This window comes from Jaculus jaculus, chromosome 16 (assembly GCF_020740685.1).
Source record: "Jaculus jaculus isolate mJacJac1 chromosome 16, mJacJac1.mat.Y.cur, whole genome shotgun sequence".
Lineage (NCBI taxonomy): Eukaryota > Metazoa > Chordata > Mammalia > Rodentia > Dipodidae > Jaculus > Jaculus jaculus.
Genome location: NC_059117.1, coordinates 39,583,780 through 39,610,980, shown reverse-complemented (window position 1 = coordinate 39,610,980; position 27,201 = coordinate 39,583,780). Strand labels below are relative to the sequence as shown.

The 27,201-nt window shown below is 38.0% G+C and overlaps 1 protein-coding gene across 4 annotated transcripts in view; it reads left to right on the top strand.

Annotated features, from left to right (window-relative positions):
* Skap2 (src kinase associated phosphoprotein 2) overlaps window positions 1-27,201 on the top strand; it is a 177,014-nt gene that overhangs the window by 114,373 nt on the left and 35,440 nt on the right. For 3 of the 4 annotated variants that reach the window (XM_045136114.1, XM_045136113.1, XM_045136115.1), the window contains exons 7-9: window positions 9,835-9,959; window positions 10,836-10,899; window positions 11,225-11,362. In XM_045136114.1, the coding sequence (XP_044992049.1) occupies window positions 9,835-9,959; window positions 10,836-10,899; window positions 11,225-11,362 (327 nt within the window). Of the gene's footprint in view, window positions 1-9,834; window positions 9,960-10,835; window positions 10,900-11,224; window positions 11,363-15,804; window positions 16,157-27,201 lie in introns of those variants that run through there. The other variant, XM_045136116.1, reaches the window with a different exon arrangement.

Below are 27,201 nucleotides of genomic sequence, written 5' to 3'. Positions count from 1 at the left end.
ATACAGTCAAGTTGGTACCAATGTTAGCCTTCTCCATGTCCTACCTCCTCCCCCGGCCCCTCCTTGTTGAGGTGTATGGGTCATGCATTGTGGAGTTAACCCACATTTATGGTTAGGAGAAAATGTCTCTGCGTATTATAACCCAACATGTGGCTCTGACATTCTTTCTGCCCCCTTATCCTGCAAAATTTCCCTGAGCCATGTTGGGTTCATTTTGGGTCTGCTTTAGTGATGAGGTGTTGGGAGCCTCTGTGTCTCTGGATATCTGATTTGGTAGGAGTTGATTGTTCTCTGTGTCAATCTCCTTCATCCTTGTGCTGGTATCTGGTTCACCAAGAAAACAGCACTCTTGCTTGTTTTGCCAGTTATTCTTAGTTTCAGCTGGGGCCCTTTTGAGGTATGATGGAGTGATTCTCTCCTTAGGATCTACGTCTGTCTGAAAAAGAGAAGCAGAATATCTGCTTTTCTTTAGAGCGTATGCTGCCCTCCTTTTCCCCAATAAAAGGAAGTTCCAGTACCATCTGTTAGTGACAGCTATAAGTAGCCTTGGCCCTGCCAAGTTATCCTAAATACATATTGAAGGTTATTCATGACATCAAGGCTTACATGTTTTCAATATAACTTAGTTAAAATACACAGCAAAAGTCAGCAGAAAATTGAGCATGATGCATATAACATCATATCACAAGACCATAAGGACTTGTTAGAAACATAAAATTTTTCATCAGAGTTGACCTCCCTGCTCACTCATTGCGCTCTGCACTTCGCCACTAGTGGGAAAAAAGAGAACTTGTCCAGTTTGAAAACTATTCCTGCACTAGAACATCAATATTTTATAATTATATCATGACATATGTAAAGTATACAAGTGAATTCTGATATTTTAAAGATTTATATTGAAGTTTTACTTTTAATTAGTATGTTAGGGATAATATCCTTTATCCTTTATTTTAGCCTATAATTATTGACACTCCCACTCTATAGCCCAGAATCATTATGTAGACCAGTTTGACCTTGAAGTTACAAGTGGTCCACCTGCCTCAGCCTACACATCTGGCTGTTTATAGATTTTTTTTTTTTTTAGGTAGGGTCTCAGGCTAGCCCCAGACTCACAGTGATTCTCCTACCTCAGCCTTACCAGTACTGGGATTAAAGGCATGCACTACCATATCCAAAAGAGGGAGGGGGGAGGAAGAAGGAGAGGGAGAGAGAGAAGGAAGGAGAGAATGGGCCTCTCTAGCCACTGTAAATTAACTCCACATGTACCACTTTGTGCACCTGGCATTATGTGGGCACTGGGGAACTAGACTCAGGTCATTAGGATTTGCAGGCAAATGCCTTAGCCACTGGGCCATTTCTCTAGCCCCAGTTTGTAGATTTTGATATGGAAATACTGACTTCTAAATTTATTAAGTATACCCTAATATAAAGTATTTTTATGTTCTTTTATATTTAAAAGATCTTGTAAGAGTATAGAGAAGTTTAAATGCACACCTGCTGTTTAGTATGATTTATTGAACATGCAAAAGCTGTGATGTTCAGACCAAGTCTTGGTAAGGATCTCATGACTATGAATGCTGTTTGCTTGTAAATAAATCAGGACCCTGCTGGACTTGAAAGAGATCCTATGTAGAAAGAATGTGTAGATCAAAGGTAGATATATTTTAAGTCAGTCTACACTGCTATGTCTGTGTATCTCTTCCTATGTAGATCTATACATGTTGATATCACCATGTGTATAGATAGATGATAGATGTGCATGTTTAGATGGATACATAGCTTTAGCAGCTTTTGTACCTGTGGATATTATTTGAGCACTTGTGAGTCAGGAGCCATTATTGCAAAGCATTATAGCACATTGGCTCAGAACAATGAGTACCAAAGACTTATAAAATAGTATAATATGTGGCCCCTACTTAGTGGGATGGTGGGTTAGTGAGGGCTGCCTTTACCAGAAGAAGTCTAAATTGTGAAAGTTTTTCATGCCCTGGTCAGGAGGTTGGTCTTTTCCTGTCAAGGGCACAGTTAATGTTCCCTAAGCATGGAAGGTAAGTAGATGGGTGTCATGACAGGCTTGATTGGATGTTAGAAAGACTGCATTGTCAACTGACAAGAAAAGGATTGGAGGAGGTAAGACACTCAGAGGTTGAGAGTGAGTGAGAATGAATGAAGGCAGGAGTTGTTTCCAGCTTTAAATGCACAGAGCAGCATGCCAGTTACCTCACATGTGTTTAACCACTCACGCTGCATGAGTGGCAGTGGCATCTTTAATTACTGTTATCAGGTGAGGCTTTTAGAGGATAGTATGTATATAGGATAGTGAGATTCTCTTTGTGTAATGATTATCTTGATAATAACTTACTATTATAAGACTTTTTTTGTTGTTGTTTTTCGAGGTAGGGTTTTGCTCTAGCTCAGGCTGACCTGGAATTCACTATGTAGTCTCCAGGTGGCCTTGAACTCATGGCGATCCTCCTACCTCTCTACCTCTGACTCCCAAGTGCTGGGATTAAAGGTGTGCGCCACCACACCCGGCTTATTATAAGACATTTAAAATATATTTTATTTTGCTTATTTGACTGAGAGAAAGAGGGGAGAGAGAATGGGTGTGCCAGGGTCTCCAGCCACTGCTAATGAACTCCAGGCGCATGAGCCCCCTTGTGCATCTGGCTTATGTTGGTCCTGGGGGGTTGGACCAGGGTCCTTTGGCTTTGCAAATAAGTACCTTAACTGCTAAGCCATTCCTCCAGCCCCTGTTATTATTAATAATTTTTTTTTACATTTTTCGAGGTAGGTTCTTGCTGTAATAACTTTATTTTGATAGTCTAATGAACCATTTCAGTATTGCCTGAATTTCAGTCTTGGAAGAAAATACTAGGCATTGCTTAAAAAGTAGACTCTCTTAAATAAATAAATAAATAAATAAATAAATAAATAAATAAATAAATAAAATACTGTTTCTTCTTTTGTTTTTTAGAGAGAGAGAGAGAAAGAGAGAGAGAGAGAGAGAGAGAGAGAGAGAAAGAACTGGTTGGTGTGCCAGGGCCTCAGCCACTGCAATCGAACTCCAGACACTTGTGCCACCTAGTGGGCATGTGCGATTTTGCAGTTGCCTCGCCTTTGTATGTCTGGCTAATGTGGGATCTGGCAAGTTCAACATGGGTCCTTAGTCTTCGCAGGCAAACGCCTTAACCACTAAGCAATCTCTCCAGCCCTAAAATAGTTTTAACATGTGTGGCTGACTAAAAATATCACAATGCCCCATAATTATGAGTAATTATATGTTTTTATGTATCAGTTAAAAATTAATTAAAATGAAATAAATGTTTTAAGTATTTAAGAGAAAGCTATGTGATTATGTTAGCTTCCCTTGCTAAAATGAGATACCTAAGACAATCAGCTTATAAAGATAAAATGTTTATTTGGACTCAGTTTCAAAAGTTTTATTCAGTGCAGGGTCAGTGGCTCATTGCTTCTGTGCCTGTGACAAGAATTTTTACAAGCAGCAGCGCGTGTCCTGGTACCCAGGAAGCAAGGAAAGAAGAATTGGTCAGGACCCCAATACTTTATCTGCACATGCTTGGTGACTTTCACTAGGCCTCAGCTCCTGAAGGTACAGCTCCACAAGCTTTCACCTAGGAGGGTAAACATTCCAGAACCACCTGTGGCAGAGATTGTGACAAGAAGCACCTGACTGCTGTGCTTGTGCTGTTAGTCTATAAACCATGTGGGAAAATAAAAGATACTGGGTAATTATAGAATTTCTGTTCCAGATTGTATATATCAGGCCTCTAATTTTAACCAAAATGTTTGTCTTTATATCCGTAAGTGTATTTGTATTTAGGCCATTTGGGTTCCCCTTTTAGCAAATATGTTTAACTTATAATATTTTTTACATAAAATAATTATTTGATATCTCTTTTTAGTATAACTCAAAATGCTAGTAGATGGAAAACTGTTCATTTATTTTTAACTACAGTCATAGGACAACTTGCTAATTGGTTTTGAAAATGTAGTGGGAAGGTTTAGTATCAAGGGACATATTTCTCTCTTCCCTTCAAATGGATATTAGAAATAATGAGTTGTTCACAGAGGAGAAAGATCTTCTTAAGCATAAGTGGCAGGTAATATCAAGCATTGCTGAATGTATCACATATTTGTTTGCCAGCCATTTGTACCTTGTTAGCATTCTTTTTTGTTGTTGTTAGCATTTTTGATGCAAACAATAAAAACCAACCTTATGCCCAAGAGGAAATTACTGGGAGAATATGTGCTCTCAGAACTAATGAGAAGGCTGAATGAATAGTCAGGCTCAGAAAGTAGGCAGGAACTAAGGAGGTAAGATAACTAAAACTTCAGTCCAGTTCCTGTAGTCTGCAAGACACACTGAAGTGTCTGGCAAGGCCAGGACAACACATGATATTGTAACTAAGCACTGCCACCAGTTGGTGGATACTTACACCAAAGAATGGATCCCTGTTCGGTCGCTGCTCTCCTCAAATGTTTGGGTGCTGGAAAGCCCCCACTGATAAATGTCTTCAACTCATAGGGGTATAAAAAGATTTTGGAACTGTTGTGTTGCTGTTTTATGTTTTAATTGTTATCAGTGATTGGTGTTTTAAGCATATTTTTGAGAGCCAGTAGAGAAAATAGCAGGTGGATTTGTAAGAAAAATAAGTGGCAGTGGGTAGTGGAAGAACATGGGGGAATTTGAAAAGGAGAAATCAAGAATGGTTCCTAGGTTCTGGTTTATTTATTAAATGGGAGTCCCAGCAAGAAACAGATATATTCAGATCGCAAGTTGCTCTGATATGAGATGTTCTGGAATTCAGTGTGTCGGTAGACATTCAAGAGACGCAACATGAAGAATGCAAGGGGAGGATTTGGATGTTTAGTTTTGAAGCTGGACTAAAAATAAAGAATTATGAGTCACCATCATGTTGATAGTTATTTAATCCTCAGAATGAATGCATGTCCTTGGGGGCTCTATAACATGAGCAAAGGGCAAGATAGAGCCCATAGCCCATCATAATAGCTGTTTAAGGGATAGGTGGAGGTGAAACAGCCTGTAAAGGAAAACAAAAAAGGATTGATCCAAGTTGTAAGAAGAAAGCCAAGATAATGTTCATCCCTTCTACTGTGACTTCATAAACTATATATCCTGTATAGCACAGTGGTTTTGTGAACCTAAGTGTATGTCAAAATCACCTGCAATGCTTGATAACAGTTTGGTTTTCTGAACACACCCCATGTTCCTATATGACTAGTGAAGAGTGGTAGTCATTTTTGCATTTTTAACAGACATCCACAACAAGCAATTCTTGAAACATACTTTTAGAGACACTTTGTCAGTAAACACTTCAAAAAAATTTAAGCAAGGTTTCCATTCTTGACTTTCTAATTCTTACTGTTTCTGTAATTGGTATCAAGTTAGTTAATTTAAGGTTTGTTTTATCATCTGAATTGGGGATACACCTCTGTCACTTAGGGTTATTATGGAGTATCATGAAATATGCTGTATTATGTTCCTGACAGAGAAGCAGCTTAGTATATGTGATCTTGTCTTTTTGGCCGATTAAAAATTCCATAACAGAATCATATACCTATAAGCTGGTGAAAAGTTAAAAGGGAATAGCTGTCTTAGCTTCATGTGTTATGATTTTAGAATAGAGCCAATTGTTTTTTTACCTTCAACATACTGAGTTAGAATTGGGTAAAATTAAGTTACTGCCTTAATGGATTTCATTATCCAGTTTCTCCTGACAGCCTTCAGTTCTGTAGATGTTAAACCCAAGTAGCAGGAGAAAGAACAGGTGAAATACAAGTTGAGAGAAAATTAATAGAGGGACAAACATTCCAAGCATTCTGAGGGCAGCAGTGTGTTGTGAAATAATGTAGACCAGTACCCAAAATGACACTGCTAGAGGCTGGGGAGATGACCCAGTGCTTGCCTGCAAAACCTAACAACCTGAGGTTCAGTTCCACAGTGCCCACATAAAGCCAGCTGCACAAATTGGTGTATACATCTAGAGTCCATTTACAGTGGCTAGAGGCCCTGCACAAACATATTCTCTCCCTCCCTCTCCCTCTCCCTCTCCCTCTCCCCCCCCCTCGTCTCTCTCTGCTTACAAATAAAAGTATTTAAAATTTTTTAATGACACTGCTAGATCATTAAGAAAATGGTAAATTAGATTGAAAAGACATTTGCAGGGATAGGAAGGGACATATCTTAGAAAAGTTGCCAGTACAATGACTAATACTTAGGAAAGTTTTGGCACTTGAAGAAATAAACTCCTAAAATTCACATAGATAAAATATTGTTTTAATCTTAAATATTTTGGGATAAATAAATTTGTATGACCTTTTTCTTTGATTGGCATTTTAGTGTTATTAACAGTCTGTGTCAACAGATTTTTTTAGGCTATTCCAGAAATCACTGTGGACTAGTGTGCAAGTGTGCGTGCGTGTGTGTGTAATGAATACATGTATTATACTTAAGCTTTCTCTAGCCAGAACAGAAGCCGGTTTGAAAGGGGGAAAAAAAAAAACAGGTTTTATTGTAGCCATATCTACACATCTACACATTTCAAATTTTGGGCTTCCTGTCTCATATTGGCTACTGGGCAATAAAACTACCTCATATTTGTGGTTCATAAAAGCAGCTTCTCTTCACTCTTTCTGGTCCCACATTCCCACCCCACTTGACTGTTTGTATAATTTTTTATCCTTAAGTATCCTTAAGTATAGTCAACAGAATAGGTTTAGGGATTAGTTTCTTTATTGCCTTTACTTGGTTAAACATTAACACTTCTTGTTTTGCAAATGCTTGTCTTTTTAACAGAATGAACTTTTTTTCCTACTGTATCTTTATTACTACTCTTTTGTTATCTTCTAGAACACTTTTTTTCTGACATGCTCTTCCTGTGCCTCTTCCACTATTCTTTTTGACTCCTGTTCTAGGAGTTTTTCAAGATCAATCTATTTGATCTGATTTTCACAATGTCAGTTCTACCATTTTAGAGAAAGAAGTAACAATTATATTTTTGATTACTCAACTTCTAATGCATCATTTGTTTTGCTTCTGCATATTCTATTTTCTTACATATTTTCCTTATTTACTAAACTTTTAAAAATTTTACCTGTCTCAATCATTTCTTTTTTTTTATTAATTGTGCATTCTTTCATTTTTCAAAATTTGCCTTTTTTAAATAAAGGAAATAATCATATTTTTGATTATTCAACTTCTAATGCATATTCTATTTCCTTATATATTTTCCTTATTTTGCTGGATTTTTTTTCAATTTTACCTTCTCAAACATTTCTCTTTTTATTAATTGTGCATTCTTTCATTTTTCAAAATTTTTATTTTTAAAATAAAAGATGCAAAGCAATAATCTAAAGTTACTTTCATATCCCATGTAATCATATTTTCTACATTTCAGGTGCTGTGTTTTTATATTACATGTTTTTTCTGACCCTTGTTTGCTTTTATTTTGGAACAATGATATGTCTGTATAATCTGGAATGCTTATTTTACCATAAACTCATGGCTACTCTCTGGTTCTCTTAGACTCTTAACAGAAGTTCTGGCCCCTTAGCATATTTGGGGGCTTTTGTCTGCCAGTCTACGCTGAAGTCCTTGGGTTTTGTTGTTTGTTGGTTGCATTCCTAAATAGTCCAGGATAGGAAGACCCAGCTTCTTCGTACTACTGGTTTTACATCCCAGAATGTGACCTACTCTTTACATATTTCGATCTCCATTCACTTTATATCCAAATTACAGGTAGAAAGCACATGCCTAACAGATGGGCCTGGTACCTAGGCATTTTAAGCCTTCATGAAACAGGGAAGCAACTTTCCACCAAGTTTAATTCTTGATACCTCATTTCTCTAGAGGAGTTTAAGGAAACTTATCAAAATTGTCTTGAATCACTTCAATATTTTGTCTCACACGACTTCCATTTTTTGTAGTGAAAATTAAATTACTCTTGTAATATAGTGGACCATTGACTGATATTTGTGAAACACTTGAAGTTGTATTGAATATATATTTATTTATATGGGAAGGTGGGTTGATATAGGGTTACCAACATTATGAACATAGTTACAATGCTACCAGGAGTGTTTAAAAATGTTCAGTGTAGGGCTGGAGAGGTGGCTTAGCGGTTAAGCGCTTGCCTGTGAAGCCTAAGGACCCCGGTTCGAGGCTCGGTTCCCCAGGTCCCACGTTAGCCAGATGCACAAGGGGGCACACGCGTCTGGAGTTCGTTTGCAGAGGCTGGAAGCCCTGGCGTGCCCATTCTCTCTCTCCTTCTATCTGTCTTTCTCTTTGTGTCTGTCGCTCTCAAATAAATAAATAAATAAAAAATAAAAAAAATTAAAAAATGTTCAGTGTAAATTTACTGAATGAATAAAATGTTTAGTCTTTTTTAAAAAATACTTTAGAAGAACCAACTATGCTTAACCAATTGTTATTCTTACCCTCTCATCCCAGTATTTTTCTAGTTAGGCATTTTGCAAAATATGTATTGGGAGTGCTAGAGCCATAAACTGTTCTGTGAAAAACTGATTTAATGGATGAACAGTGTTTGGAAATGTTACAAGTTAAGTTTTTCTCTTAGAAATTCAGTCAGTAAGTAAATATACTGAGGGCCATAGGAAAGGCATAGCTATATAATCTGGGCTCATAAAACTGTTTTCAAATATTTTTGTTCTGAGGATGCTTGGCATATGCTAAGCATCAATTGTTCTACCACTGAGCTACATCCCCAGCCCCATTATACTGGGTTCAGTTCAGCAAAAAGCTTCCCAAACTTACTTGACCATAGGAACCTAGTAATATCTAATAAAACACATACTGCAAAATGCTACAGTTTTTTAAAATTCTTTCTCTGTCAGTGCTGTGATCAAAAGAATGAACAAACAGTTTAAGCCGGGCGTGGTGGCGCACGCCTTTAATCTCAGCACTAGGGAGGCAGAGGTAGGAGGATCTCTGTGAGTTTGAGGCCACCCTGAGACTCCATAGTGAATTCCAGATCAGCCTGGGCTAAAGTGAAACCCTACCTCAAAAAACCATAAAGGAAAAAAAAAAAAGTATGAACAACCAAAGTATGTCAACTTTTTGAGCTGGAATTTTTCAGCCACCCATATAAAAATCATAAATATAATTAGATAAAGAACTTCTAACTCAGATTTTTTTCATTTGACATTTTGGATAAGATATCTCCATGACCTTTAAAAATATATGTAACTTCAGGCACTGAATTAGTGTATTTAAGAAAAGGAGATACATATCTTACTGATGTGATGAGCTGCAAGAGCCCTTGGCCCTACTTCATGGAAGCTTTTCTGTATTTACCCTGAGTTCAATGAAAGAGACAGCTTGTTCCTACTTGTGGCTTCAGAATTGTGTGTTAATGAGGGAAACAAGCCTTTTGTTGTGTGGCCTTTCTTTCAAAATGGCACAACTCAGTAAGGTGGGCGAGCTGACTGGAGTTCCATACTGAGAAGTCCTGTGTCGAGCTTCACGCACAGGATGAGATTCAAGAGCATTTTTACTAGTTCGGCTGCTGACTGGTTAGAAAACCTCTGATTTGTAACTAATTCTTTCCATACTTGATAAGATACCCTTTCTAGACCCAACCATCTCAGATACTTTGATATTTTAGAACCAAAGATGACATCAGGAACATTTTCAAGCATTATATTACTAAAGCAGTCTGACTAAAAGTACTCCTTCTGAGAGTTAACAAAGAAAATCTAAATAAGAGAAAATTGAGCATTTATATTCACTGTAGTAAATGAAAGTCTCACTTGGCTTTTTATCTTCAACAGACAAACAACAGAAAGGTGAATTTGCAATAGATGGTTACGATGTCAGAATGAATAACACCCTTAGGAAGGATGGAAAGAAAGATTGCTGTTTTGAAATTTGTGCTCCTGATAAACGTATCTATCAGGTTGGAGTTTTTATGTTACCTTGAAATTAACTTGATAAGATGTTCTGATTTCATTTACAGAGACATTAACATTTTGTTAAATCAGTTCTCTGTGACATGTTAATAATAAAAAATACTGGATTTTGTGCATTGAACATTCATATAGAGAGGAAATACATTAAAAAACTCAGATCAGTTCAAGTGATACATTCTTGAAGAAGATCAAGCGAATCTGTAATTTATCAATTGCTTCCCATGTAACATTTTATATCTACTTTAATAGAACTGTGTGATTTTCTAAAAGAATTACATAGCAGAAAGTAAAATTATCAAAGGAAAAATATTAGAGTAGGAATGCATATTGTATTGCTTAGGGGTGTGGGAGAAAATGAAGATAAAGACGCGGATCAGCTCTGCAATTCAAGAGCTATCAGCTAGGCATCAATGTGGAATGTATGTTTAATAAGTTTTAAATATCTGAGATTGCAGTTGAAAGCCAGTTAATTAAGTTGTCAGGTAATGTGTTGGAATCTGACAAGAACATTTTTAAGAAAACGGTACCCAGCAGTCTAAAGAAATTCATGGGTGTCTTCTAATTGTCAAGGGCAAATTTTGTTCATCAGTTCTGTCTTTGACATTGATGAAGAGAAGCACCGTTTTTTTCCTGCACAGCTGCCAGCTGCTGATCAGAGCTTCAAATCCATCATCCTCTGCTTCAATTACATAAATTTGTCAAAATTAACTGTACATTATAAGAAGCATCCTTGCAAGAAAAGTACCACTAGACATGAAAAGAATTACTAATGTTCTTAAGAAATGATAAGAATGTAACATAACCTTTTATTTCTACTGTTATGATTTGGATTCTTACTGGGTTTTTATTATTATTATTACTAGTTTACAGCACCTTCTCCCAAAGATGCTGAGGAATGGGTCCAGCAGCTGAAATTTGTCTTACAAGGTAAGAGAGCCAATTGCACCTATCATTGCAATCTTTAAACAGTAGATAACTGAGTGACTTTTGTTTCTCATACACAAAGCTTACAGACTTCCATAAGAAGGGTCAGGGCAATGTGGCTGCTATTAACATGGCCTGTTCACTTCAGATATATAAAGGCATCTTTCACATCACTATCATTTGGCAACTCTGGAATTCATATATTTACAAAACAATTGTTAGAAATGTTCTAAAGTAACTGTAATGGATGACAATATTGATGTTAGTTTGTTTAAATAGGAAATATAGTTTGTAAAGTATCTTGTGCATTCTGAACTGTGTTTTATAGACATGGGATCTGATATTATTCCTGAGGATGACGATGAGAGAGGAGAGTTGTATGATGATGTTGATCATCCTCTTCCAGTCAGCAGTCCACCAGCTAGCGGCCAGCCAGTAGATGAGGACATATATGAGGAACTCCCAGGTATGTAGGGTCTGAGGCTCACTTAAAGAGGTGAAGTGTCTTTGGGAGTGTGTACATGTCTCTGGGTGCAATTTGTGATCAAGTTGACGACTTGAATAGAATATAGTGAGCTATTAACAGGGACAAAGAAAGTCTTCAAAACGATTTTATAGAAAGGTTCTGCTTCAGGTATTACAAGTGAGTAGATGAACATTCAGGAGAAGTGAATGGGATATTAAAATGAGCAGACACAATCCTCGTCTCTTGGGACTTTTGGCTCATTAGCATTGTTTATGCTACATAATTTTTTAATTAAAAAATTGACTTGCCTTACAGTTTTTTCCACCAACTCACACATCATTTTTCATTTATACATTTTGGAAGTTCCATTAGCCAGAAGTTTCATGCACACCCCATATGTCATCAACTTCTGCCTCTATATTCCTCCTTGTAGAGTATGTTACATTATCTTGGAATAATATTGGACTGTAAACAACAAACTTTCTTGTTTTTTAAAATTGATATTTATGATACTATGAAGTCAAAAAAGGTTTTATTTTAAAATATCAGGCCTGGAGCCGGGCATGGTGGCGCACACCTTTAATCCCAGCGCTCAGAAGGCAAAGGTAGGGGGATCACCATGAATTCAAGGCCACCCTGAGACTACATAATGAATCCAGGTCAGCCTGAGGTAGAGTGAGGCCTTACCTTGAAAAAACAAACAAACAAAAAATCTTATATAGTATTCACATGCCTCAATATCTGTTATGTAGCATAAAAATTAATTACCCACTTGGGCTTCTTGACTTATAGTATTGAGTGCTTTCATGAATTATCATATAGATTTTAAGCATGAGGGTTAAAAGCAGGAAAGAGGTGCTCTAGAAGAAAGTAAGACACACCCAAAAGTTAGGGTGCTTTCCTCTTCTCTAAGGGAGAGTTCTCAATTTATAGGGTTTTTTTTTCTTACTTGTTTTTCAAGGTAGGGTCTCACCACAACCCTCTTGCCTCTGCTTCCCAAGTTCTGGCATTAAAGGTGTGTGTTATCACGCCTGGCTCAACTTAGAGTTTTGAAAAGCAACCTAAAACAGAAAAATGCCCATCTGAAATTTAGGATTCTTATGATATGGCAACATTTAAGGAGTGATGCTTTAATACTTTACATTGGAATTAGCCTTCTCCTAACTACTAAAAAGTCAGTAGATAAGAAAAAGAGATTATAAGCAGTATTAATGAGATTTAACTGACATTTCATGTAGAGAAGCTATTTTTCATTGACTAGGGCAACTTAATGTTATAAGCCCTTAAAGTGATTTTGAAAATATTAAGATGTTTCAAGGTAATATACAAATATAATTTTCAACACGGTCAGTAAAGCATTAAAACCTAGAGTATAGACTCTAGAGTAAAAATATAAATTCTGGCTGTATAACTTAGTTTCTTCTTCTATAAATGGGATAATATCACTGGGAGAAACAACTGAGGCAATTCAGCACAGGGCTTAAACTGCCTGCGCAAGCCCGTAATAAACTGTAATGTTATTATTTATTTTCATTACTATATCTGGTGAATTTTTATAAATGTCTATGTGATGGCTTAATTATATTTTTCTGACCAATGATAATAAGTATCATAAATTCAAAATGTAGCTGGGCGTGGTGGCAGAGGTAGGAGGATCGCTGTGAGTTCGAGGCCACCCTGAGACTCCATAGTTAATTCCAGGTCAGCCTGGGCCAGAGAGAGACCCTACCTCGAAAAAAACTAAAAAACTAAATAAATAAATAAAATTCAAAATATAAAGAGTACATATGCATCTATGACGTATATTTAGCTACCCTAGAGGAAGATAACTAGTGGAAAAGTGTAATTTTGTGGGGAATAGTGATCTTCATGTTTTTGTTATTCAGTGGAGCCACGTGTGTACACCTCTTACTTTGCATTTTATTCAGAGGAAATGTTACCTGTGCAGCATCAAGTAGGAAGAATCATCTTTTGCTGTTTTGCGCTCCACCATGTTGTTAATACAGTTACTTTAGTCTTCTAAGAGGACTCACGACAAGACTGAGAATTCTTACTGACAGAAAGTTGAAGTACAGTTCCTTTGAACCTGATATTACTGTCATAGACATTTCATCCTTTTAAAACTCTACAGTGAATGTATCTTGTTACAGTTGTTGATTTAACTATTAAGTTCTGTGTTTCTTCAACTTCATTATTCTGTCTCCATCACCCAAAGGAAAAACGTTGAGAACAAAGATCAGATATTCATTTGTTTTTATAACAGATTCAGGGAGAATCTACTAAAACTAGTTTGAAATTTTAAAAATATGCAGCATTTTTTATTTTCTCCCACTACAGATGTTCTTCATCGTCCTTTGTTTTCTTGGCCTGAGGCCACATACTTGGTGGAAATAACTGTTTATAAGTAGTGCTACTTCTTGCTGTGGTACTGGGAGAAATTTAAGCTGCTCTGAGAGTTCTTTGCCTCTGCCAACGATCCCATTGCTGAACAGTGACTAAGCTTGATAGAACTTGCAACTGTGCCCCTTGGGAAAGAAGCTACAGGCAGCTGTGGGATGTCTCCTGCTTCTTTCTCCCCCAGGGTAACTGAGAGCTGCCCCAACATCTGCGTAGTGCAGCAAGTCTGTTGAGTAGGAACCTGTAGCTTACACAGGGCATTTTTCATAGTGAAGGCCCTGAAGTTGTCTCAGCGTTAACCATTTTGTTTACTTAAATATCTAGAACTAGGAAGGTAACTTTTTAATTTCAAAAAGCTTCTCCCTCAGGTAAGAACCTCATTACTTTCCCTCCTGTGGGATTCAGATGTAGTTTTGAGGTGAAGAGAGGAGAATAGTGCAGAAAGCATGGAGTGGGTACACTTGCTCACTGTTGGTATTTTTCCAGTTCTATATAAAGAACTTTATATCTCTAAAATCTGACTGGTTAAGTTCCAAGAATTAAATAATACTACCATTGCAATTCAATTTTCTGTCAATTACATATTGTTGAAAAGGAGCCCTCCTAGTGGAAAGATGAGCCATACAAATGTATTTGAAGAAAATATCTAGGCATTCAACATGCTGCTGTAAATCACAAAGCTCTTATTCTGAGAGTCAACTCTTGCTTTAGAAAGTGTATTTTAGAGCCTGGCGTGGTGGCACATGCCTTTAATCCCAGCACTTGGGAGGCAGAGGTAGGAGGATCGCAGTGAGTTCGAGGCCACCCTGAGACTCCAGGTCAGCCTGTGCTAGAGTGAGACCCTACCTCAGAAAAAAAGAAAAAAGAAAGAAAGTGTATTTTAATGTACAATAAACCTTCAGTGCTTAAGTCTCAAGAGTAAGAAAATATTGTTTAAAATTGTATCAGTAAATATTCCTTGAATAATGCTTATAACTCAATGGGAATATAAAAATTTTAATATTAATTGTTTTTTAGTTATAATATTCTAACTTCATTGCAGACTTTCTCTTTAATTTCTTTTTCATTAATTTTTAAATAACTTCACAAAAATAATAAATTTCTACAGTTCTTTGTGCTTAGGGGATTTATACCTATGTGCAGAAGAGTTGAGGGAATATATTTGGGGGGTGTGAAAGGTACTTGGCTTTTCTTTTGCTGTGGCATCTTTTGTGTTCTGTTGCTTATTAATATAAACCAGTTATATGTATTATGATACCACTATAACATATTTATTTATTTGAGAGAGAGGGAGAGAGAAAGAAGGAGAGAAAGAGAATGGGAACACCAGGGCCTCTAACCACTGCAAACTTCAGACCATGCACTTCCTTGGGTATCTGGTTTGTGTGGGTTCTGGGGACTTGAACCTGGGTCCTTAGACTTTGCAGGCAAGCACCTTAACCACTAAGCCATTTCTCTAGCATATAGCATTTTTTTTTTATTTATTAGAGAGAGAGAGAGAGCAGGAGAGAGAGAATGGGCATGCCAGGCCCTCTGGCTGCTGTAAACAAACTCCAGATGCATGTACCACCATGTATGACTGGCTTACGTGGGTCCTGGGGAATCGAATCTGGGTCCTTTGGCTTTATAGGCAAGTGGCCTTAACATCTAAACCGTCTCTCTAGCCCATATAACATACATTTTTTGCAAGCTAATTTGTTGGTCAGAGTGTGTTGAACTATTTGATAACATAGGAGTTTATTTGGCTTCACACTAATTTCAGAACTAATTGCTCAGTTTTTTCATTAAAACTCCAGAGGAACAATTTTATCGGATTTTTGAATCCTGTAGAAGAGAAGCAATACTTGGGAAATTTCTACAGAAATCAATCTTGCTTGCTCTTCTCTTCAATTTACAATAGCACTTTTGATTTCTTTTTTACCCTTAATGTCAGGAATTGTGTAGAAACAACAACAAAAAGATTTCTTTAGATAGAGGTTGAATAAAATCATCTGGGTAACAGAAGTGGTAACTGCCTATTAGCCTATTAAATTTTTCACTTTCAGGGGAATTGCACTTGAAATGTCTTCTGGCAAGTGGACTGGAGGAGAAAGGGCAACATGAAGCAGGAAGACAAATTTCTATTCCATTAACCTATTTTTGTGTGTGTGTGTGAATTCATTTTTTTTATTGCAGTGACAGATTGGACTATTCTGAGCCAGGAAAAGATGTTTTTATCCTTTGGTCATTCAATTACACTTTAAATTTATTCAGTCTAACTATATGCATCTAAAGTGGAATGTAAAATAAAATACAGCTATAAATTTTTTTCCATTAAACTATTATGTGTACATAAAAGAGAACAGTGTTTGAAGACTTAAAGTTGAAGTCGTTTCCAGCAAGTGGACAGAAATGCAAATTAAATCAATAAGTAGTTGCACTCCCAATAGATTATAGCTTTGTTTCTTTCTTACTACTCATATCACCTAGCTAATATCAAGGTTATGGGGAGCTTGCAGTCATCTGTATTAATAGTTATAAGTGAAAGTAGTGCATGACTTAGCCAAACATTTTTTCTAATTGTTTTTTTGGAATGCTATGGAAAGAAGACAGTTAACTTTTATAGAACCGCAGTATATTTGAGATTTCAGTATTGTTTATTCAAGAAGCCTAGCAGCATTCTCTTCTTGTAAACTAAGGTATGTAATTATAAAATTATTCAGTGCAGTGATACTGTCTTCTAATAAATGATAAATAGTTCTTTTCAAGTAGAAAACTAGATTACGATCTAATGCTTGAATTATTTCAATCCCATGCCCTACTAGATAAACTCCTAGGAGGATAAACTCCTAGATGGTTTATGAGTTAAAAGAAATCACAGTTGACCTGTTGAAATAGCTCTGAAAGAGAATGAAATGGCACATATAAAAACTTTTAGCACCATGCTTAGTTAAACCATATTTAGAAGATTCAGTGGTGAGTGAGATAAACAGAAGAACTAAGAACTGGAGATAAGAGTAACCTGAAGTAAGGACTACAAAATAAAGCATCTTTGTACTGAGTAAAGAGAAAGAGAAAGGAATAGAGATTTTGTCAAGAGAAAAAAAGTCTCTACAAAATAATATCCATTAGATTTTTAAGAGCCTAATAGAATACTTAGAAATTCTTGATGGCTTTGAATACTTACCCACTGAATTCTAAGTTTTCAGATTAACGTAGGGTTGGTTTGTCTTGCCCATGGAACCAAGAGGGTACATATTAAAAATTCCAAATGGAAGGCAAGCAAATGTCAACCACACTATATTAAACAAAAATACTGACGTTTATAAGGCAAGATCAACAATTACACTAATGGGACCAGGCCATTAAGACTTCTCTGCGAACCCTAGCTGAAGAATCCGAACACTGTGCCAGAAGGTCACATGTGCACATGTCAGCCTTCTTTATCTGTATACAGCTGAGCCCCTCATCATTTACCACCATGAAATCCCAACAGTTAACTGAAGGCACGGTCCGAGACTTTGCAACTGGAGTTGTCATTTGGCACACAGGATTAGCTTCCCATGTACAATACAAACAGATTGTAGCTACCTTTTGCTTTTAATTTCTCCCTATTTTCAGAAGACAAAAAATGATAAAAGTAGTAGCTACACAAAAATCATTTGCTTGGGCTAGAGAGATGGGTTAGTGGTTAAGGCATTTGCCTGCAAAGCCAAAGGACCTCAGTTAGATTCCCCAGGACCCACATAAGCCAGATGTACAAGGTGGCGCATGGCTTTTGGAGTTTATTTGCAGTGGCTGGAGGCTCTGGTGTGCGAATTCTCATTTTCTCTCTCTCTCTCTCTCTCTCTCCCTCTCTCTCTCTCTCTCTCTCCCTCTCCCTCTCCCTCTCCCTCTCTCTGTTTCTCTGTGTCTGCCTCTTTCCCTCTCTTGCTCTCTCAAATAAATAAAAATTTTTAAAAAATCATTTGCTTTTTAGGTCCCAAAAACACACACACCACACACACACACCCTATCTACATGACTGCGTACATCCATAGACATTCTGCAGCAAGAGAATATCAAGCTTCACTATTTTTGCAGATAGATCAGATAGGTCAGCCAGGAATATCAACTTCCTAAGAGTCCTGGGCTGATTACTTTAAAGCAACGATTAATAAGAATGAACAAGTTTAGCAAAATGTCAGTGATAAATATAAACACTCTTCATTTCTGACCTCAGCAAGTACTACAGTTGAGAAGTGCAGAGCTTTCATCAAAGTGGGGAAAAAATACAATCTAACTTAATTAAGCTTAAGTGAAATTTTACCTTGATTTTGTTTCAAAGGAAATATTCATTTGTAGATTGGTTCTTTCTCATTAGAGCTTCAGTCGAATTCTTACAAAGAAATACCGACTCCTCATCAGTACTTATCCATTACTCTCTTTGTTCCTCATTGCAGAAGCTGAGATGGAGCAATAAGTGTTTCCATGGAAGAACGAGGATAGTCAGTGGCAGAGGCAGAGTGTGATCTTTCTTTCGAGCTAGATTCCAAATCCTCAGCCCCCTTGTCAGAACCTCTGTCCTAGTCCTGGTTTGTGGAACCAGCTCTGCTCTGCTTCCTGTCTGGCATGCCCATGCTTGGGAGAGCTCCCTTTGTTCCTGGTTTCGTGTCTCTACACTTACTCCTTCCGTAGCCCCTGAAGGCTGGCTTTCTGTCCTTAGCTGTAACTACAGTAGGTTCTTACAAGTCACTAGTCTCCCTCAGTCATCAGTCTTGGTCTTCTCAGTCAGCTCCGGAAATTTGACTGTACTGGCTACTCCTTTTGTCTTAAAACTATCTCTTCTGTTGGCCTTCTCCATTTTGTAGTGCTGTTGCATATTTAAAGCTGAGTATAGGACTTTCCTCATTGCTGTAAAATAGCTGATAGGAGAAACTTGAGGAAAGAAGGGTTGATTCTGGTTCACAGGGGGCATATTCTACGTGGCAGGTAAGCCATGGTGGCAGGGGCTTGCAGAAGGGCTTGTTCACATGGCTACAGCAGGAAGCATAGAACTTAAGCTGGAACCAGGAGCAGGTATCACCTTCAGTTCCTTCCTCCACTTCTGCTAGCTAGGTCCATGTCCCAAAGCTATCACAGTCTCCCAAAACAGCTCCACCAGCTGGAAGCCAGTGTTGACACATGAACTGAGATGAAAGCTATCCTAAGCATCTCTTTGATCACCATGCCTTCTCCATTTAGACCAGCTACCACTTACTATGGATTCTGCCTCTGACGCTTTATCCATCAGGCTTTCATAACTTCTTATCTACATTATTACAAAGATTTATAAATGCCTCCTCCTTCTCCTCCCTCTTCTTCCTTCCCCCGTTTCCTTCCTCCTCCTTCCTCCTGTGCCCCCTCCTCCCCTCTTTCCAGCCAACCAGATAATCCACTTTTAGTGGATGTGTGTAGAAATAATTGATTTTAAAGTATAACGTGTCAAATTAATCCTTTGGTCAGTAATGTTTATGGGTGCCCAGTGGCAAGTAAACCAGGTTCAGACTCACTGGCCAGACCAAGTCCCTTCCCTGGTCAACTTAAACCTGTCATTCTTGCCTTACTTTGTTGCTCCACTCTCCACTGACCCTTCGTCTTGCCCTGAGCCTCATCTCGGTTCCTTGAACTAAATAGCTGTGCTAAGTTAATGAATTAATTCAAGAATAATAGTATAGTGAAGGGCTTGGCGATATAGATCAGTCATATGCTTGCCTTGTGAGTATGAAGACCTGAGTTTAACTTCAGAACCGACACAAAAAATCTTGGTGTGGTGGTACACACTGGCAATTCCAGTGCTGGGAAGGCAAAAGCAGGAGGATTCCTGGGGATCACCAACCACCCAGTTGAATGTAATTGGTAAGTTCTAGTCTAGCAAGAGACCCTGTCTCAAAAATGAAGGATGGTGCATAAGAAACTCTTCAAGGACAGGGACTAAGCCTACTATTATTTGGCATGTCTCTTAGATAAGTTGTTTTCTCCTAAGAATTGAATAAATAATTGCACAACTAAAGAGTATTTAGTTAGACGACTCATTAAAGAAAAAATGTTAAAGTATCTTTATGGTGATTTGTTTTAAATGTATCTATTTATCTATTTTTAACAATATTTATTTATTTGAGAAAGAGTATATGGACACACCAGGGCCTCTTGCTGCTGTATACACAAACTCCAGACCCATGTTTCACTTTGTGCCTCTGGCTTTGCATGAAGACTGGAGAGTTGAACCCGGGACAGCAGGCTTTACAAGCAAGTACCTTTAACACTGAACAGTCTCCCCAGTCCCTATGGTGACTATTTTCATAATAACATCAATTATTGCAGAGTCCGAAAAGAATAATTGTCAACAGTGTATTCTCAGTGGTACATTAAAGTGTGCTTGATCTCCCAAAACTTTATTAAAATACACTATTCCCATTTTATTGAGCATAGTCTCAAATAAATAAATTTGTGAACCAGAATGCCGTTGAGTGGTGAGGAGCGGCAGCATCACCAGTCTTTGGTTCCATTAAAGAATGACCACCTACTGTGAGCACCGCGCCAGCTCTGGTTACTGGTTCCCTGTGGTGTGCTGGTCATCTCAAAGGAGGCACTCCCCAGGAAATGACATTCTCCTTTGCCACACATGTACATGTGTATGTGAACTTGTGCATGTGAGGGCAATGTGTGGTTGCACATATAAATGTCTATGTGCATGTGGAGGCCAGATGCCAACCTTGGTGTCTTCCTCAATAACTTTCCACTGTATTTGTGTCTGTAACTTCATGTATGTGAGTGCAGGCATGCATGTGCCATGTGCTGTGCTGTGCATGTAGAGGTTAGAGGACAACTTTCAGGTGTCCATCCTCACTTTCCACCTCGCTGCAGGCAAGGTCTCTCATTCTCATTGTTGTTCACTGTTCCACTCACGAGGCTAGCTGATTAAAATCTGTGGGCAAAGTCTCCTGTCTCTGCCTCCCATAATAAATGTACTGCTATTGAAGAATCCCTTGACAGTTTCCATCTTTTTATGTGGGGTCTGGAGATCCAAACTCAGGCAGCACTATGTCCACTGAGCCATCTCCACCTGTTTATTTTTTTGAGGCAGGATCCTCACTGAATCTGAAACTCTAATTGAGCTAGATTGGCTAGCACACAGCCCCATGGAGCCTCCTGCCTCTGCCTCCCAGTGCTGAGACTCCAGGTGAATGCTGCCATGCCTGGGTTTTCATGGTACTGGGAATATGAACTCAGGCCCTCATGCTGGCAAGGCAGTCACTTTACTGGCTGAACCATCTCCTCACCCTCTTCACTGTGATTTTTGAAAGCCACTATCTGCAAGGGCAAATAATCAGAGGACTTAGTGTAACTAGTAAGCAATTGATGAGCTTTGTGTTAAAAAAGCCTAGATATAAAAAGCTGCACAAGCAGCTTGAAAGGTGATGAAGCTACTGGTGATTAGACAAATGCCTGCGTGAGCGCTTAAGCGGCTCTTCAGTGATACGGCGGGCATTGTTAGTGGGCTGAGGAAAGAGGAAGGTTGTGGTCAAGATTCAGTTTACTTCCTCTTAGTACTAGCCATGGCATACTCGAATCCTTGTTTCCTTAGTCTGCTTCACACCCTTTCCTTCCATTAAGCTAACTCCTTCTCACATCCTGCTTCCAACCCCTGCTCTTGATTTTACATTGCCCATTGCACTCTCTCATTCACCAGATAACCTCACTGCATTCCCCTGGTCAGCTGGTTTTCTCTCTGAATTTCCCTTACGTCTCAGTTCTTCTTGGAAACCTAACCTGATTATGTGGGTCAAGGTGAAGGCCCTTAACATCCACAGTAAAGTATTATTTATTTCTATATTGCTTAACACGTAAGTGTGAAATACAGTAACCCAGAACATTTAGATTTACATGTGGATTTGAGCCCAGATATTTCTCTATTATTTCCTAAAAGCCCATCCTTCATTTACAGGCATTTTGAAAAGGTCATCTAAAATTCTAACCAGTGGAATGAAAGGGAAAACTGAAAAGATAAATTCTGAAACCAGAAAAGCAAAGAGGAAAAAAAAACCCTAGTTTTCATACAAGCAATTTATTCATTCATAGAATAAATGCTTATCAGGCATTTACTTTATGTTAGGGAGGCACTGTGCTAGACTCTGAGGATACTGGTGACCCCTATTACTTGAATGTGTTAACTAGAAATAAAAGTAACAAACTCTTATGGAAAAGTAACCAGAGACAACGAGAAACTGGTGAGAAGCAAGGTTCCGGGCCAAGTCTGTGACCATGGACGCAGTCTGAAAGGGCACTTCCCAGCCCCTGTTGGCAGGCTGTGGTGGTAAACACCACTCAGAGAGCCTTCTAATGAAGGTGTGGTGTTAATGTGAGGGAGCTTATTACAACAAAGACCCCCCTTACATCATGTCTAGATGCACACAACTATTAGTGTAGAGGCCAGAATATAGCATATTTGGTGTTAGAAACAAAGAAGGGAATTTCTATTCATGGAAGGATTCAAGAAAGAGTTAATAAACAGAAAACCTTGAAAACAACCATCAGATACCCTTAACATTTACACCTATTTTTGGTTTTGCCCCCAAATAAGAATAAATTTTCCAAAGGAGGTGGTGGAAGAAATCCCATTGCTTGAGGCTTTAACTACCAGATGGTCCAAAGTCCTGGGTGACACCACATGGGAGCCATCCTTCATGGGGAAGTGAAGGGACCAGACCAGTGTAAGCGTGGTTTGCATCTCTAGCTTAGCAGCAGTATAAAAACAAGGGCTTCTATTTCCTTGGACTTTTCCCCTTATTTCATAGCTCTCTGTGCTCCCAGGGCATTCTGTGTGGACCTCTAATAGAGCTCGCCACACAGGAATTGCCTGTTTACTTGGCTGCTGTTCTGCCAGCTCCATGTACTGTGAGCTTATCAGCTTTTCTCCTGCCCTTGGGAGTTCTGTGTACCCTTAGTTCTGGAAGCTTTTCTCCAACGAGTTTCTGCATTGCTTCTACTAGAGCCTTAATGTCTAACAATTACATTAAATTTCCTGTCTTAGGAGCACCATACTTGAGGTTAGTGTAAGTTTGGACCTCATAGTGTATCTCATAGTATATGAACTTGGAGCTTTGATTTCTTACAGAAACCTTACCACCAACACTTTCCAGACACTTAGAAGGATACAAATCCTCATGGCTTCTGCAGGGAAATGGATTCTCAGAGCTCTGTTCTTCTCCCAGGCCCATAGTCTTGTCTCAGATGCATCAACTCTAGCCTTTGCCCCATCCTGCATGAATATAGCCAGTATGCCGCTTTGAGCAAGCAAAGAAAGACAAGTTTTTTCAGCTTGCACATTGACTATACTGCTGCTAGAGGCTGAAGTTTTAGCCATAAGTAATTGACCACTCAAAGACCCTGCAGTAGAGATTTAATTATGTGGTTTATAAACTTTGGTTTAAGTTAAATAAACAAAAACTTAAGCATATACCATAGGCAAGGCTCCATGCTAGGTGTCTAATATCCTCTCTCCTGAGCACTGACAAGCCCTATATTCTAAATATTAATTACTTCTTGACAAGAAGAAAGTCTTACTGAATTTATGAAGGAAGATATATTAAATGGCTGCTGGCTTTATAAAGTAAATGATCCTACGCAGCTGCTTTTCAGCTCGTTAGCATAAAAATTGTATTTGTACATTCAAAGAATTATTGAAAAAATTATATCAGGGTAGACTTATCTAGATCCAAATGTAGACTTTAGTTTTAAAGCTAAAAAATCATATGTATTTGCATTTGAAGTCCCAAAATCTCATGGTGACTTTAGACTTTAGTCTTACAAATGGAGTTGGCATTCCAATCATCTGATTTATTCCCTTTGCCAGTCACTCATTTTCTTCTCAGATCGAACCAGTGTCTGTGCTGTTAATTTGCAAAACTTACATGACATAAACATTATGTGACAGAGGTTGTTTGGTATTGGGGGAGAAACTATCATCTCAAAGAAACTTGTCATCTGGAAATAGGAAAAATCACACAAAGCAATTTTATTTGTATCATGGCTTTTTCACTGTTGGCTAAGTTTGTGACAGCTGATTTCATATTAAATATTAACCATGTTTTGTTTATGCTTGAATGTGCCACAGAGGGATGTAGATTTTACTTTGTACATTCCTGCTTAGAAAAATTACCAGATAAACAATACACTTAAGGGCTAATAAAGAAACAGGTGTGGGCTGGAGAGATGGCTTAGCAGTTAAGCGCTTGCCTATGAAAGGATCCCAGTTCGAGGCTCTATTCCCCAGGACCCATGTTAGCCAGATGCACAAGGGGCACATGTATATGGAGTTCGTTTGCAGTGGCTAGAAGCCCTGGTGCACCCATTCCCTCTCTTTCTCTCTCTCTCTCTCTTTCTCTCTCTCTTTGTCACTCTCAAATAAATAAATAAAAATGAACAACAACAACAAAAAGAAACATAGGTATTACATGTTTAAGACAATTAGGCTTCCACTTTTCATATTTTTCATGTTACCCCTAAATCTTCAGAAGTATTACTTTTTGGAGGTCAAAAGGTAAAATACCATTTCATTTGATTGAAACTAATATAAATACTTGTTAGTAACAAGTACAGGCTTTAGGAACTCATGGGTATTAATATAAATAGTATTATAATGAATGAGTTATGGGGACAATTTTTTGCTAGAAACAAGTTGTTATTTCCATACAGATAGCAAAATTATGGTTATATTTCTCATTGACAAGAATGAAATACAATAAAAATGAGATATTTGAGCTTTTTTGGTAGATAGTAATGTTATTTTGATGACATCTATTTTAAAGATGCTTTTCTACCCTATGTTGACTCACTTGTGAAATGTGTCTGTGATTTGTTTTGCTTGGATTTTGCTTTTCAATATATGACAATACCCATGAGACAGGCTCCTGCTGAAGTTTTGGTCACTATGTCATCTGTGCTATGAGTGTACATTGTCAGTTGTTTAAACATTGTTGAATCCACTGTGGGTTGGCAAGAAGCATCTGGGAGCCAGACTTTTCCTGTGGACGCATGCCAAGTGCCGTATTGTGTTTCCTCACTGCACTGAGCTGTATGGAGATGATTTTTCTTCATGAATTTTTTAAGCCAGAACTTGTTTTCCAAAGCTAAGTACAGGATCATACAATAAAATCTTCTGTAGTAAAGCTACCTGAATCGTAGCCAGTGATCAAGCTGATGGCCTCTTTTCCTCAGCTGGAGTGGGTATAAATAAGCCTTGTAATTAGACAACATTCACATAGTCAACATCATTCTCCTAGGTAGGTGGACTTAGTTCAGGACAGTTCATCTTGCATTTCATGTAGTGCGTTTAATGATTTAATCCAAACAAGGCTAATAAATGTTGAACGTTCCCCTAACCACTATAGTTGGCCATGCCTCTAAGTTTGCATATTTGCTTCTGTTATTTAATTAGATGGGAATAAATTTCTGAATTTTACTTTAATGTATAGAATCATGGCATAACATTTATCGTAACTACAAGTACCAGGAAAAGTTATCATATTTAATAATAATAATAAAAATAAAATAATTATAAATATATTTAAATTTTAAAAACCCTGAACACTTGAATTTGGGGATGAGAAAACAAGAATGCTTTGTTATACGTGAAGACAGATGAGTTAGTTTTGCTGTCCTGACTCTGAGATGCAGGTCACCGAAGTGGCGGGGACTTGTCTTCCCAGGGTGGGTAAGCTTCAGTGTACTGAGTTTTCTATCCTGATAGTGTTGTGAGCATGACCTTGAAAAAGTCAGGTATACACCATTTGCCATGTACATTAAAAATGCTTTGGCTCTGTCATAGAAGACGATTTGTTTATGCTGACTTTATTTCTGGAATCCAAGTAAGAGTAACTTTCAAATATGGTTCAGCTTATTCCTTTAGGGGGACAAGCATGAAGAAGCATGTTTTTTTTTAAGCTCCAAATTTTATTTTTACATACTTTGATGAACATTAAATAGTATGTTACAGGAGGGAACACAAAGACCGCCATCAAATGTTTCAGAGGCTTGATTTTCCTTCTCCCCCCAAGGTTCTGCTTGCTTTGCAGAGCCCATTTCTACAGAAATATTTTCATTCGAGAATTGCTTTTTTTTAACTAGGCATTATAACATATTTTATAAGGAGTTTATCTGTGGGTCAGCACAGCACCCCTACCTACCTTAGAACTTGGAGAATCCCAAAGCCATCATTCTGAACCTTTGTGCACAGCCCTTTGTAGGTCCGTGGAAATTTGTACTTTGAGAGCACTGTTCTTTTGTATTATGTGAAGTGCTCTAATTCACTGCATTTTTCATGTCTTGCCACAGTCAAATCCTGGGAGGAACTATAGCTATCCTCTTCAAGATTCATCAATCTTCCTAGGCCCCTGGCTAGGATGGAAGCTGCTCTCGGCTCTTGCTTCTGGGCTTGTCCTTCCTCTCTTTTCTTGTCATATTCAGTTTCTTGGAGGGAGGTGATGGTGGATGATTTCTCCATTTGCAAGCTGCCTTCCAACAGAAAGAAAAATGGAAGGGGCAAATGCCAAGCTTTCCATTTTCTGTGGCCACTACAAATATGACTCTTCTCCTGTTTTTCAGTGGAGTACACTATTTTTCAGGGGAACCATTTTTTTTTCTAGATTGTCAGAGTTAGCCAAGTTATTTTGTCATTGAAGAGTGTTAAAAATAAGAATATATGTCAGTATGACATGATGCAATTAACTCTCATATGTTCCATGTTATGGCAATAGGTTAGAGTGAGGGTTAATTAATTAGCAAATATAGGAACACAAGTGATAGATGCAGGGTCTTATGCTGACAGGGAAGAAAAAACCTAGTGCTTCAGAAGTTAAGCTCTGGAAGCAGACTTCTTAGGTTCAAACCTTGGCATGACTACTTGCAGCTCTGTTGTGCAGAGCTACTACTCAAATGTTTGCATGCCTCTGTTTTTTCATCTGGAAAATGGGATTAACAGCACATCTTCTCCCAGATGGGTTAGGATTGAATGGGATTTATGTGCCTCACAGTGCCTGGCACACAGCAGATCTCCTGGCTACTTCTGTGATCAGTTACAGATTTGCTGTTCAGGGTCATGGTGTTGTTCACATCACCTCATTTTGTCTTCATAGTAATTCTCTAGGGTAGATTTTATGTTTCTGTTTCCGGATGAGAAAATTGAAGGTCAATAAGCTTGATTTGTCTAACTTTATAAAGCTAGTAAAACAGGGTAACTGGAACAGGAATTTTACTTGAACTGAGATTAATTTTACTTTAGTATTATTTGATGAGTCATTCCCTTATTTTCAGACTAAAAAATGTTCTATTAACATATATTTAAATAATTTGACAGGGCATTCAACTTTTTGAAAGCTTGTACAATAAAAGATGACCATAGCTCATTGGTTCTCAAAGTGCTTCCCCTGGGCCAGCAGCCTGGG